Source organism: Cebus imitator, unplaced genomic scaffold (genome assembly GCF_001604975.1).
Source record: "Cebus imitator isolate Cc_AM_T3 unplaced genomic scaffold, Cebus_imitator-1.0 Scaffold20, whole genome shotgun sequence".
Classification (NCBI taxonomy): Eukaryota; Metazoa; Chordata; class Mammalia; order Primates; family Cebidae; genus Cebus; species Cebus imitator.
Window position 1 is genome coordinate 2,235,679 of NW_016107335.1, and position 10,680 is coordinate 2,246,358.

At 51.9% G+C, this 10,680-nt stretch overlaps 1 protein-coding gene across 1 annotated transcript in view; it reads right to left on the reverse strand.

The window, feature by feature from the left end:
* The window catches only part of NOM1 (nucleolar protein with MIF4G domain 1), a 19,829-nt gene extending 15,631 nt beyond the window's left edge, over positions 1-4,198 (reverse strand). Inside the window, exons 1-2 of the mRNA XM_037735946.1 lie at positions 3,169-4,198; positions 1,314-1,441 (exon numbers count right to left, since the gene is read on the reverse strand). Coding sequence (XP_037591874.1) covers positions 1,314-1,441; positions 3,169-4,164 — 1,124 coding nt within the window. The 5' untranslated portion in view covers positions 4,165-4,198. The remainder of the gene's footprint in view (positions 1-1,313; positions 1,442-3,168) is intronic.
* Positions 4,199-10,680: the final 6,482 nt, after the last annotated feature.

A 10,680-nucleotide genomic window follows, 5' to 3' on the forward strand; every position in this document is an offset into this window, starting at 1 on the left:
AAGACGGAGTTTCACTCTTATTGCCCAGGCTGGAATGCAATGGCGCAATCTTGGCTCACCACAAACTCCGCCTCCTGGGTTATAGGGATTCTCTTGCCTCAGCCTCCTGAGTTGCTGGGATTACAAGCATGAGCCACCACACCTGGCTAATTTTTGTATTTTTAGTAGAGACACGGTTTCACCACGTTGGTCAGGCTGGTATCAAACTCCTGACCTCAGGTGATCCGCCAACCTCGGCCTCCCAAAGTGCTATGATTATAGGTGTGAGCCACCATGCCTGGCCAATGTATTCCATTTGTATGTACACTTTTGACCCCTTAACAGTTCTTATCTTGCCCCAACAACCCAGCCTGTATCATTCGTAACCACATAATATCTGGAATGCTAAACATGTAACTGCTGTCTTCACAAGATGAAATGTGGCCATACTGAGGCATACCCTAGATTCTCTTTAGTAGCTGAGGATACTCCCCTGCACATCCTGATCCAATATCCCCATAGGCAGGGTCCAGCCTTAGGATGTGTTGTTAGGAAAAATGCTAACTTTTTCATTTCTCAGGTGGCACAAAAATCCTTAGTTCCTAACACTGGAAAAGGCTGCTCTGTCTGAACGGGTAGTGGGGGGAAGGCTGCATACACACGTACGTGGAAGGTTCTTCGTTGTGCACCTGCGCTAATGCTGCATGCAACATTCAAATGGAGGGTTACAGTACATTTCCAGGATAGCAGGAAACAAAAAGCAATACAAGGGAGAAGGGGGTTGGGTGAGCCCATGGAGGGGCGGCATGAGAGATGGTGGTGACTCAAATCTTCATGTGATAAAACTACACAGAATCACATGCACACACACGGAGATGCACACACACACCCTCAAAACCAAAGAGCTGATGGGCAAGCACAACTGACAAAGCCTCACCTGTATGGTTTCCAATCAGTTTATAACAACAAAATACAGACATGAGCAATGAGTAAGGGGGAGGGAAGACCAGGTGAATGTGTTTCTGCAGAGAGGGGATGCAGGCCAGTCCTTCCATCACTGTCCTTGGATGGACACAGAACTCTGCCCCATTCCTTCCCGCTTCTTGGAATAACAATGTGAGCATCTGGGGACTCTCAAATCCTGAGGGGATTCAAAGTATCCAACAGTTGGGTATCCTCTCCTCAAGGTATGGGTCTGGGTGCATCAAGACAAGGAAAAAGGATCCAACCGACTGTCCCCATCATTTCTGTTTGAATTGCTGGGATGATTCCTACATTTTTAGAAAACAGACAACCTCTTTAAGTGACACAATGTAACAATATTGCAAGGTCACCTGTTAAGTAGACCTTTCACATGTTTCTTTAGCCTTTCTAGTTCTTCCTTTTTCTTGAAGTCCACTGTTTCCTCAACTCGCCTCACATGAGGTGGGACATACTTTTCGTCACTTTCACAAAGACCCTGCTTGAAAACAGAAATAGATTACAAAAAATCTACACTGCCCAAATCCTGTTTTTTTCTTTGTCATATGTGCTTTTAAATATTAAATTCGCAAGAACTGGTGGAAGCTACTACTGATCACTGCTGCTTAAAAACACCTGATTTGAGGCCGGGCGCGGTGGCTCAAGCCTGTAATCCCAGCACTTTGGGAGGCCGAGGCGGGTGGATCACGAGGTCAAGAGATCGAGACCATCCTGGTCAACATGGTGAAACCCCGTCTCTACTAAAAATACAAAAAATTAGCTGGGCATGGTGTCGCGTGCCTGGAATCCCAGCTACTCAGGAGGCTGAGGCAGGAGAATTGCCTGAACCCGGGAGGCGGACGTTGCGGTGAGCCGAGATCGCGCCATTGCACTCCAGCCTGGGTAATAAGAGTGAAACTCCGTCTCAAAAAAAAAAAAAAAACACCTGATTTGAGTGCTTAGCACATGGGTAAACAGTCCACTCAGCACGCTGTGCCTGTCGTTCTTTCCATTAATGCTATGAATAATACATTCCATCATCTTGCTTCCCCCTGTAGTTCTTCAGACCTAGCTGTGCACCTCTGGTGTCTGTCCGTCTCCAGCAAAGCCCCGTCTACTACGCTTTTGCTCAGCCTTAATTTACTGCTGGTACCGTAGCATACAAACACCTAAATTAAACATACTGCTAGTTTTGGAGGGAAAGTGTCCTAAAAATAATTTCAAACTTGTTTAAAAGTAGTATCTAAGTTTATATGGCAAAAATCAAAACCAACTCACTGCTATTTCCTAGATTACCAGGGGGATGGTGGTGTTTGCAAATCATTGAGGACACAGACATTTTTAAGGCAGGATCCACTGCTAGGTAATTTAAACCTGGTTCAGTAAAGAATATTTACATAAATGAACTAGTGCGATGTGGGGAAAAGGAAACGCAGGCAATTCTATACAGCTGACTCCAACCATGAGCTACAGGCAAAGGAAAACTGAGACAAAATATGCAACAAGACAGCCCATGAAGACCTTGACAGCTAGATCCTGAATTCTTAACTTCATCTTTATTTATTCTTTCTTTGAACAGTCTTGCTCTGTCGCCCAAGCTGGAAGCCAGTGGCGCAATCTCGACTCATTGCAACCTCTGCCTCCCTGGTTCAGCCTCAGCCACCCGAGTAGCTGGAATTAAAGGGGCACGCCACCATGCCCAGCTATTTTTTCTATTTTTAGTAAGGACGGAGTTTCACCACGTTGGCCAGTCTGGTCCCAAACTCCTGACCTCAAATGATCGGTCCGCCTCGGCCTCCCAAAGTGCTGGGATAACAGGCGTGAACTTTATCTTTAATTCAATGTTGGACTTTATCCAAGGAAATGCCGCAAACTAGCTTTGTGTTTTAGGAAATTCACTCTAGAAGCAAGTCGGACCGGCAGATATCCTTGGATATTTGAAAGTGACCTGAACAGAACGGGTGGGGGGGTAACAGGTTTAGAGACCTGGACCGGTCCCATAAGTCCCGGGAACAAAAATGTCTCTGTATTGCTTTTCCCCTAAACTTTACATTACGAAAATTTAAAAACATAAAAATTGACTCAAAAGAGTAACTTACTTGATTTACTCACATTCAGCTGAAACCATTATCAATACAGCAAGTCTGCGTCATTTCTGTGCCACGCTCCCTCCCCGCCCCGTTATTTTGAAGGAAATCCCAGAGGGCCCAGAGAGTGTTCACACGGTACCTGATCGGTTATGTCACCGTTCTCCGAGGAATTTTCACTCTTTTCTTCATCTTCTGCAAATCGAACTCTCTTCCCCCTCCTTTTCACCTGCGCACCCTTTTCCTTTTCTTCCCCCTGTTCCTGTTCTAAATCCTCGTCGTCGTCCTCGCTCTCCGCCTGCAGCGCCTTCTTTTCCTTTTCTGTGTCCTCCTCTTCCTCGCCCTCCTCACTTTCGTCCTGGGAGTCACTCTCTAAGTCACTTTCGGGGAGTGTCTGTCCGGCATCTTCCTCCTCCTCCTCCTCCTCCTCCTCCTCCTCACCACTGCTGTCGTACAAGCCGCTATTCTTCTCAGACTCCAGGGCTCCCAGAATGTAGCCGAGCCCGTCGCGCGCAAAGCTCAGCGGTATGGAGCTGCCGCCGTCCTTCTTCCTGCGCTTGTTCAGGCCGAGGCAACGCTCCAGCTTTCGGATCTCTCGGTCCTCCTCCTCGTTGGCCGCTAGAAGCGCCCGTTTCCGGGCAGCGGCGGTGGCGGCTGCGGAGGGTCCGGTCTTCCCGGGAGGGGCCTGGGCCTGGGCCCTGGCCCGGGACGGCCGCGGCTCCTTGGGAGGCGAGGGGTCCCGACTGGGAGCGGGGCGGGCGCGCTCCGCTGTGTGCCGCCGGGGACCAGTCGCTTCCGCGGCTCCGCCGGGGCCGGGACCCTGGTTGGGGCCGGCCGACCTCTGCAGCCGGCGCGCTTTCCGCAGGTGCCGCTTCTCCTTCCTCAGTTCCTTGCGGCTTTTTCTGCCTCCCGGGCGGAAGCGCACCGGGGCGCCGCGCCCCCCGCAGCTCCCGGGAGCCTCGCCCTCCGAGGTCGCCTGCACGAACTCTTCCACCGCTAGCTTGAGCCTCTTCAGGACCTTCTGCCCACCGCCGCCAGGTCCGCGGCGCGACCCGCGGCAGCCTCTGCGCTTCATGCGGACCACGCGTCCCCGCGATCCGCCCAGGCCGGCCTCCACAGTGTTCCTGGACGCCGCCATGTTTCCAGACGCGTGGACGCCCCGCTTCCGGCCCGGGCGGGACTTCCGGGGAGAGGGGCGGCTGCGCGGGGAGGGCGGGCGGCGCCCCCTGCAGGCAGGAGGGCGGCAGCGCGCAGAGCCGCGCCGGGCGGGGATTCGGGCTGCGCGGGCAGCCGGGCGGGTGGCGCCCGGGGCAGGCGAGCGGTGAGCGCGGCGGTGCCTTCGCGTTTAAAAGGGAAATCCTCGCGGATGGTGGAGGGGAGGCTCCGCGCGGCGGGAGGAGGAGCCCGCGCTGCGCGCGTCCCCTGCGGCCTCGTGGGCCTCGCGCGGTGCCGGGGGTTGGCGGCGGCGCTGGGGTGCGCGGGCCCCGGGTTCGAGTCCGCTGGGACCCGGGAACGCGACCGCGTTTGGAAATAGGGCCTTTGCAGATGTGGGCGAGACGAGGCCTCGCTGGGTTAGGACGGGCCCCGAGCCGGTGCCCGCCGTTCTCCTGAGAAGCGGGCTCTGGACTCGGACCGGGGAGGCGCCTGTGGCCCCAGGCGGCCGAGGACCGTAGAGGACCGCGCCCTGCCCAGCCTGGGTCCCCACCGGGGGCAGCGCGTTTGCGGTTCCTCGTTACTGGGGAGCCTGAAGCGGGAAGCGGCCTCAGAGGCCGCGCGGTTTGCGTCTCGGTGTTGGGAGCGGGGGCTGCGGGCGCGGCCTGGCCCAGCGGGGTGGGGGGAACGCGGGGCTGCTGCCGGGCTCTGGCCTGACCAGGGCCCGCTTCTCTTCCCAGGCAGCTCCAGAAGCTTCGTTTCCACAGAGTTCCCGCCCTTGACTTTATGGATTTAATTTGTCATTATTACTATTTTTCGAGACCTAGCCTCACTCTGTCGCCCAGGCTGGAGTGCAGTGGTGTGGCCTCAGCTCACCGCAACCCCCGCCTCCCAGGTTCCAAGATTGTCCTGCCTCAGCCTCCCTGGCAGCTGGGATTACAGGCGCACGCCACCACACCCGGCTAAATATTGTATTTTATAGTAGAGATGAGGTTTCACCATGTTGGCCGGGCTGGGCTCAAACTCCTGACTCCTGATCTGCCCACCTTGGCCTCCCAAAGTGCTGGGATTACAGGTGTGAGACACTGCACCGTCCCCTTCCTTGCCTTTAAAATGTTTTAATTTTGGCCAGTTTATCAGCTCATAATGGCATCTTCTCCTTTAGTTCCTGAGGAGAGTGGGTGTCACTGTTCACTGGCCATTGTCCATTTTCCTTATAGGTTTTAGGAATTCTTTTTTAAATATAAAATTTAATATATGTCTCTATTTTAAATTTATTTTAGTCTCCCTGTGTTGCCCAGGCAGGTCTCAAACTCCTAAGCTCAAATCCCAGAGTGTTGGGATTATAGGCATGAGCCACTGCGCCCAGTGAGCAATTCTTTACAAATAAAAAATTTTGAATAATCCTCTGTATCTCCTATGTTCAAATATTTTCCTCTCTCAAATATTTAAGGTACTTAAAAAAATCAGTAGTTTAATTTTTAATAAACAATATACTCTATGTACAGAGTCTAAAATTCAAAATTTGCAAAAAGAGATAAATGAAAAGGTCAGTTTCCATGCTGTCCCTGTCCACAAGCCACTCAGTTCTCCTTCCATGAAGCAGCACTCCCCCATTCTCAAGTGATGTTCCCAATACGTTCTATACTCAGTGAAGCATAGATATGGGTGTGTGCTGTGTCTCATGGGCGCTAGTTTAGGAAACACTGTTCAGCATCTTACTTTTTTCATGTAACAATGTATCTTGTAGAACATCCTGAAGCAGCAGGAGCAACCAATGGACCTTCCGTGTCACCATCATCTCTGCCGGGGTTATTGCAAAGTCCTCTGTCTCAACTCCCCACTTTGATCCCCTCAAACCTTCAGTCTGCCCTCAGCATAGCAGCCACAGGCATGCTTTTGTTTTTGCTTTTGAGATGCAGTCTCGCTCTGTGGCCAGGCTGGAGTACAGTGGTGCAATCTTGACTCACTGCAGCCTCCACCTCGCAGGTTCAAGTGATTCTCCTGCCTCAGCCTCCCAAGTAGCTGGGACTGCAGGCCTGTGCCACCATGCCCAGCTAATTTTTTTGTATTTTTGTTATAGACGGGGTTTCCCCATGTTGGCCAGGATGGTCTTGATCTCTTCACCTTGTGATCTACCTGCCTTGGCCTCCCAAAGTGCTGGGAGTACAGGCATGAGCCACCGCGCCCGGCCAGGCATGCTTTTAAAATATGAAAATAGGATCACAAGGCTGCCTGCCGGCTCACTCTCCAGGAATCCTGGTGGTCCTGCTGGACTTTCCTCATCTCCTCACCTCCTGAGCCTGTCTTCCCTGTCTGCCCCTGCTTCCCCTGCCCCAGTGCACACGGGCACCTGGTGGTTTCTTATTCCAACCTTGCTCCGATGTCTTGGCAAGTCCATCCTGACGGCCCGTCTGAGGCTGCAGCAGCAGCTGACCCCTCGATCCTATTTCCCTGGCACTTCCCTCCCCATTTGACTTATGTGTTTGTTGTCTCCTTCTCACCAGGGCACGACTTCTGGTCTGTGGATTTGTCCCCGGGGTTAGTGGCACTCGGTAAATAGACGTGAATGAATGGATGCTTTATTTTTTATTGGCTGCAGAGTCGGTGATGGAGAGGCTGCCTGTCATTTAGTGACGCAGCCCCTGCTGATGATAGTTTTTATTTCCCACGCATTCATACTAAAAATGATGCTGCAACGAGTGGCTTTCCATACGCAGCGTTTCACGTGGGAGTGTAATTTGAGGGGTATGTTCCTAGAAGAGTGTCAATCCTGAAACTGATGGTGTGTATTTTGTAAATTCGATAAATGTTCTTAAGGACCATGCACGGAAGTCGTGTCAATGAATGAAAGTTACGAAACAACACGATGGGAGAAAAATGTCTCATTCAGTTGAATTTGCATGTTTCTTAGTAAAAGTGGAGCTGATCATCCTAAATATGCTTATGAGCCATTTCCATTTCATTTCTGCAAAATTGTGGTTCATATCCTTTGCCCATTTTTTGATGTTGTGTGACTGTCTTTTTCTTACAGAAGCTCTTTACATATTAAGGAAATTGGCTGTTGTTCATGACATATTGCAAATAAGTATGTTTCTCTAGCTGATTAGTTTTATTTTTATTTTTTGCCATCTAGGATTAAAAATCTTTTTGCATTGTCCAAATTATCAGTCGTTTATGACTTCTCCAGTTTTTTTATACTTTGAAAACCCTTCCGCACTCAAATTTTTTTTTTTAAGTTTCCTCCCTTTCCATTTAGAGATGGAGATTCTCTCGATGTTGTCCAGGCTGGAACGTAATGACTCTTCACAGGCAGGATCATAGCTTATCGTGGCCTCAAACTCCTGGGCTTGAGTGATCCTCCCACCTCAGCCATCATGCCCAGCTATTTTTATTTTATTTTTTAAGGGATGCTGTGCTGCGTAGACTGCTCTCAAAGTCCCGGCCTCAAGTGGTCCTCCTGGCTTAGCCTCCAGAGTAGCTGAGATTATAGGCGTGAGCCACCATGCCTGGCTCCTAAAATGTTTAATCTTTGACCAACATATTTTTTATTTTGATGTATAAAACAAGGTAAGGCCAACCTTTTTTCCCCCAGAAAATGTGAATGCCAATATATTTTATTGAAAAATCTGCCTTTCTGCACCAATTTCAAACACCATCTTGATAATACAGCAAAGTTTTTACGATGTATTTGAGGCTATCTCTGGGTTCTCTATTCTTTTTCCTAATCTTCCGGCATGTGTATGCCTCAGCCTCCCAAAGCTCTACTGCTTACTGTTGTGGCTCTGTAACGTAGTTTAATATCATTCCTTGTTTCTCTTCATTTTCATAATTTTTCTATTGATTTTTTCTAAAAAGTGAACTTTGTCTTTATTTTTCTGTTTTTGGAGATGGGGTCTCGCTGTGTTGCCCAGGCTGGAATGCCATGGCACGATCATAGCTTACTGCAGCCTCACCCTTCTGGGCTCAAGTGATGCTCCCTTCTCAGCTTCCCAAGTAGCTGGGACTACAGGTGCGTGCCACCATGCCTGGCTAATTGATTTTGTTGTTTATTTTTCGTGTAGAGGAGGTCTCGCTGTGTTGCCCAGGCTGGTTTGAAACTCCTGAGTGCAAACAGTCCTCCTGCCTCAGCCTCCCAAAGTGTGGTGAGTACCAGTGAGAGCCATTGCACCCAACCTGAAAGTTTAATATTAATGTTTGTCCATGAAAAATCCTGTTGGTATTTTTAACTGGAGTTGTGTTTAATTTGTAGACTAAATTGGGAAAAACTGGAATATTTATGCTGTGAAATCTTCCTCTCGAAGGACAGTGTATGCCTGCCATTCATTCGTTCAGTCTGTGTTCTCTTCACATAGGTTGTACGTACGTTTCTTGCAGAATTTGTTCGTGTCTTATCACTGTTTTCGTCAATGGGATCATTACATCTTCTAACATGTGTGAAGGCTGTGTGCTCATCTAAAACTCTGGGCGTCTGCTACTAGAGAATTCGAGAAGAACGGTTATTGGGGACAATCAGGTCTCCCTGTCCCGACCTTCTCTTTTCCAACTTATATGTCTTGTTTTTCTTCTGTTTAATTGCCTCGTTAGCTCCTATGGCATAGGTGTCCTGGTGTCCTGGGCTAGCTGTCTGGGAGGAGAAGGGAGAGAGGCAGGGCCTGGAAAAGGATGGCAGAGTTGGGGGATGGGGGAACCCTGGCTGACAGGGACATTTCAGACGCTTGAGAGGATGTGGAACTTCCCTCACAGAATGTGGGAGGAGGTGAGGGCTCCGAATGGGCCTGGCACGTGGGGCAGTGAGCTTGCCTGGTTGGAGTGGAGGATGGGCGTCAGGCAGAAGGAAAGCCAAGCCGGGCGGGAAAGCACGTGCCCCAGCCATGGTGGGCAGAAGCTGTGCAGGTGGCTTTCTAAGTCTCATCCTTCACCTCGAGGCAGCCACTGTGTGAAGCGAGGGCCACATCTTCATGCTGCAGGTAAGGGCTCTGCAGCACAGATGAGCACAATTCTGCCTGAAGGCAGGCCCTGGTGTCTGTCTGTCTGTGGTCTGTTGAGGTCCAGGCTCAGTCTTCAGGGAGCTGGGGGTGTCTGGAGCAGGGAAGGGATCCAGAAGGAAAGAGGGTTGTGGAGTGACCGGGAAAATGGGGGCGTTTTCTGTTCCTCGCGAACTCTGGTGAGGTTTGTAGGTCATGAGGACCCCCATGTCCGTCCAGGAGCGGGACACAGCTGCAGGATCTGCCGGAGAGGCTGGGGAGGCCCAAGACCCTTCCCTGTCAGCGAAGAGAAGGCAGTGTGGCTGGGGCAGTGGGCATGGCTTTCTCACCCACTCCCAGGGGACGGGAGGCTTCTGGAGAACGTCCTGCCTGGGGGACTGTGAGGGAGAGGATGGCATCGTGCCCCTGCACCTGCAGCCCCCATAATGTGAGGATGAGTAAAGGTGGGAAGTGAGAACGGCCCCACTCCTCCTGGCAGATTTCTGAACTGAGGTGAGGTCTGAACTGGTGGAAAAATGAAATTTTGATTGAAATCTAGCTGGAAGGTTTTTAAAAGTCTGCAGAGTGCAGTTGTAAAGCTCTAACGTGACTGGAGAAAGCCCTGGGAGGCATCTGGGTGCTGGCTGGAAGTGGGCACGAAGCCCTGGCATGGGAGTGTAGGCAATGGGAAACAAAGTTCATAGTTCCGCATTCCCCGCGCCAGGTGCAAGTGTCGCTGAACTTCCCACCTTCTCTTCCCACTTGATGCCCGGACACCACAGCCCTGCATCTTCTCACTGAAATCAGCAGCTGCGCTTTTTTGTGGTGTGTAGAAATGAAATGCAGAGACCCCCAGTGTGTCGGGCGCTGTCCAGAGTGAGGATTGCGTTGGCGGCAGGGGCTGGGCTCACCACCTCCACGCGGTGTGTGACACGGGAGTCTGGAGTCAGTCGCTTTCCCAGCCCGTGAGGCATCATTGCAGAGGGCTATGCTGCTATCCCAGTGCCCTGTCCTGCTGGCCTTTGTCTGCAGTCCCGATCCCTTCCCCAGCTGTCACCATTCAGGAGCCGCACACCCCACCCCACCTGTAGACGGTGGGTGGGAGCCGGACCTGCACCTGGCTGTGCTGTACAAAGCAACAGGGCTTGGTCACCGTCAGCCGCGGACCAGGCGGGCTCAGGCTGCGGGGAGACCGGGCTGTGGTGCAGAGTTCCCAGGGATGGCGCAGGCCAGCGACCGCCAGGAGCCTGAGCCAGGAAGATGGGGAGCAGTCGCCTCGCGGAGCCAGGCCCAGGAAGGCCCAGAGGCGCTGCCAACGCACCGTGTGAACACAGGAGTCAGCAGCGCGGCCCTCAGGCCTGGGGCAAAACGCTGAGCGCCCCATTTCCAGCAGCGAGGCCCTGCGCCCCTCTCCAGCCTCCGCGTCTCCGTGGCATGAGATGTGCTGACACGGCCGAGCCAGGCCCTGGGCTGTTACAGAAACACTCTTGTTTCGGCGGGAGCTTAGACCCACCCTCCGCGGGCTCCCTGGGCGG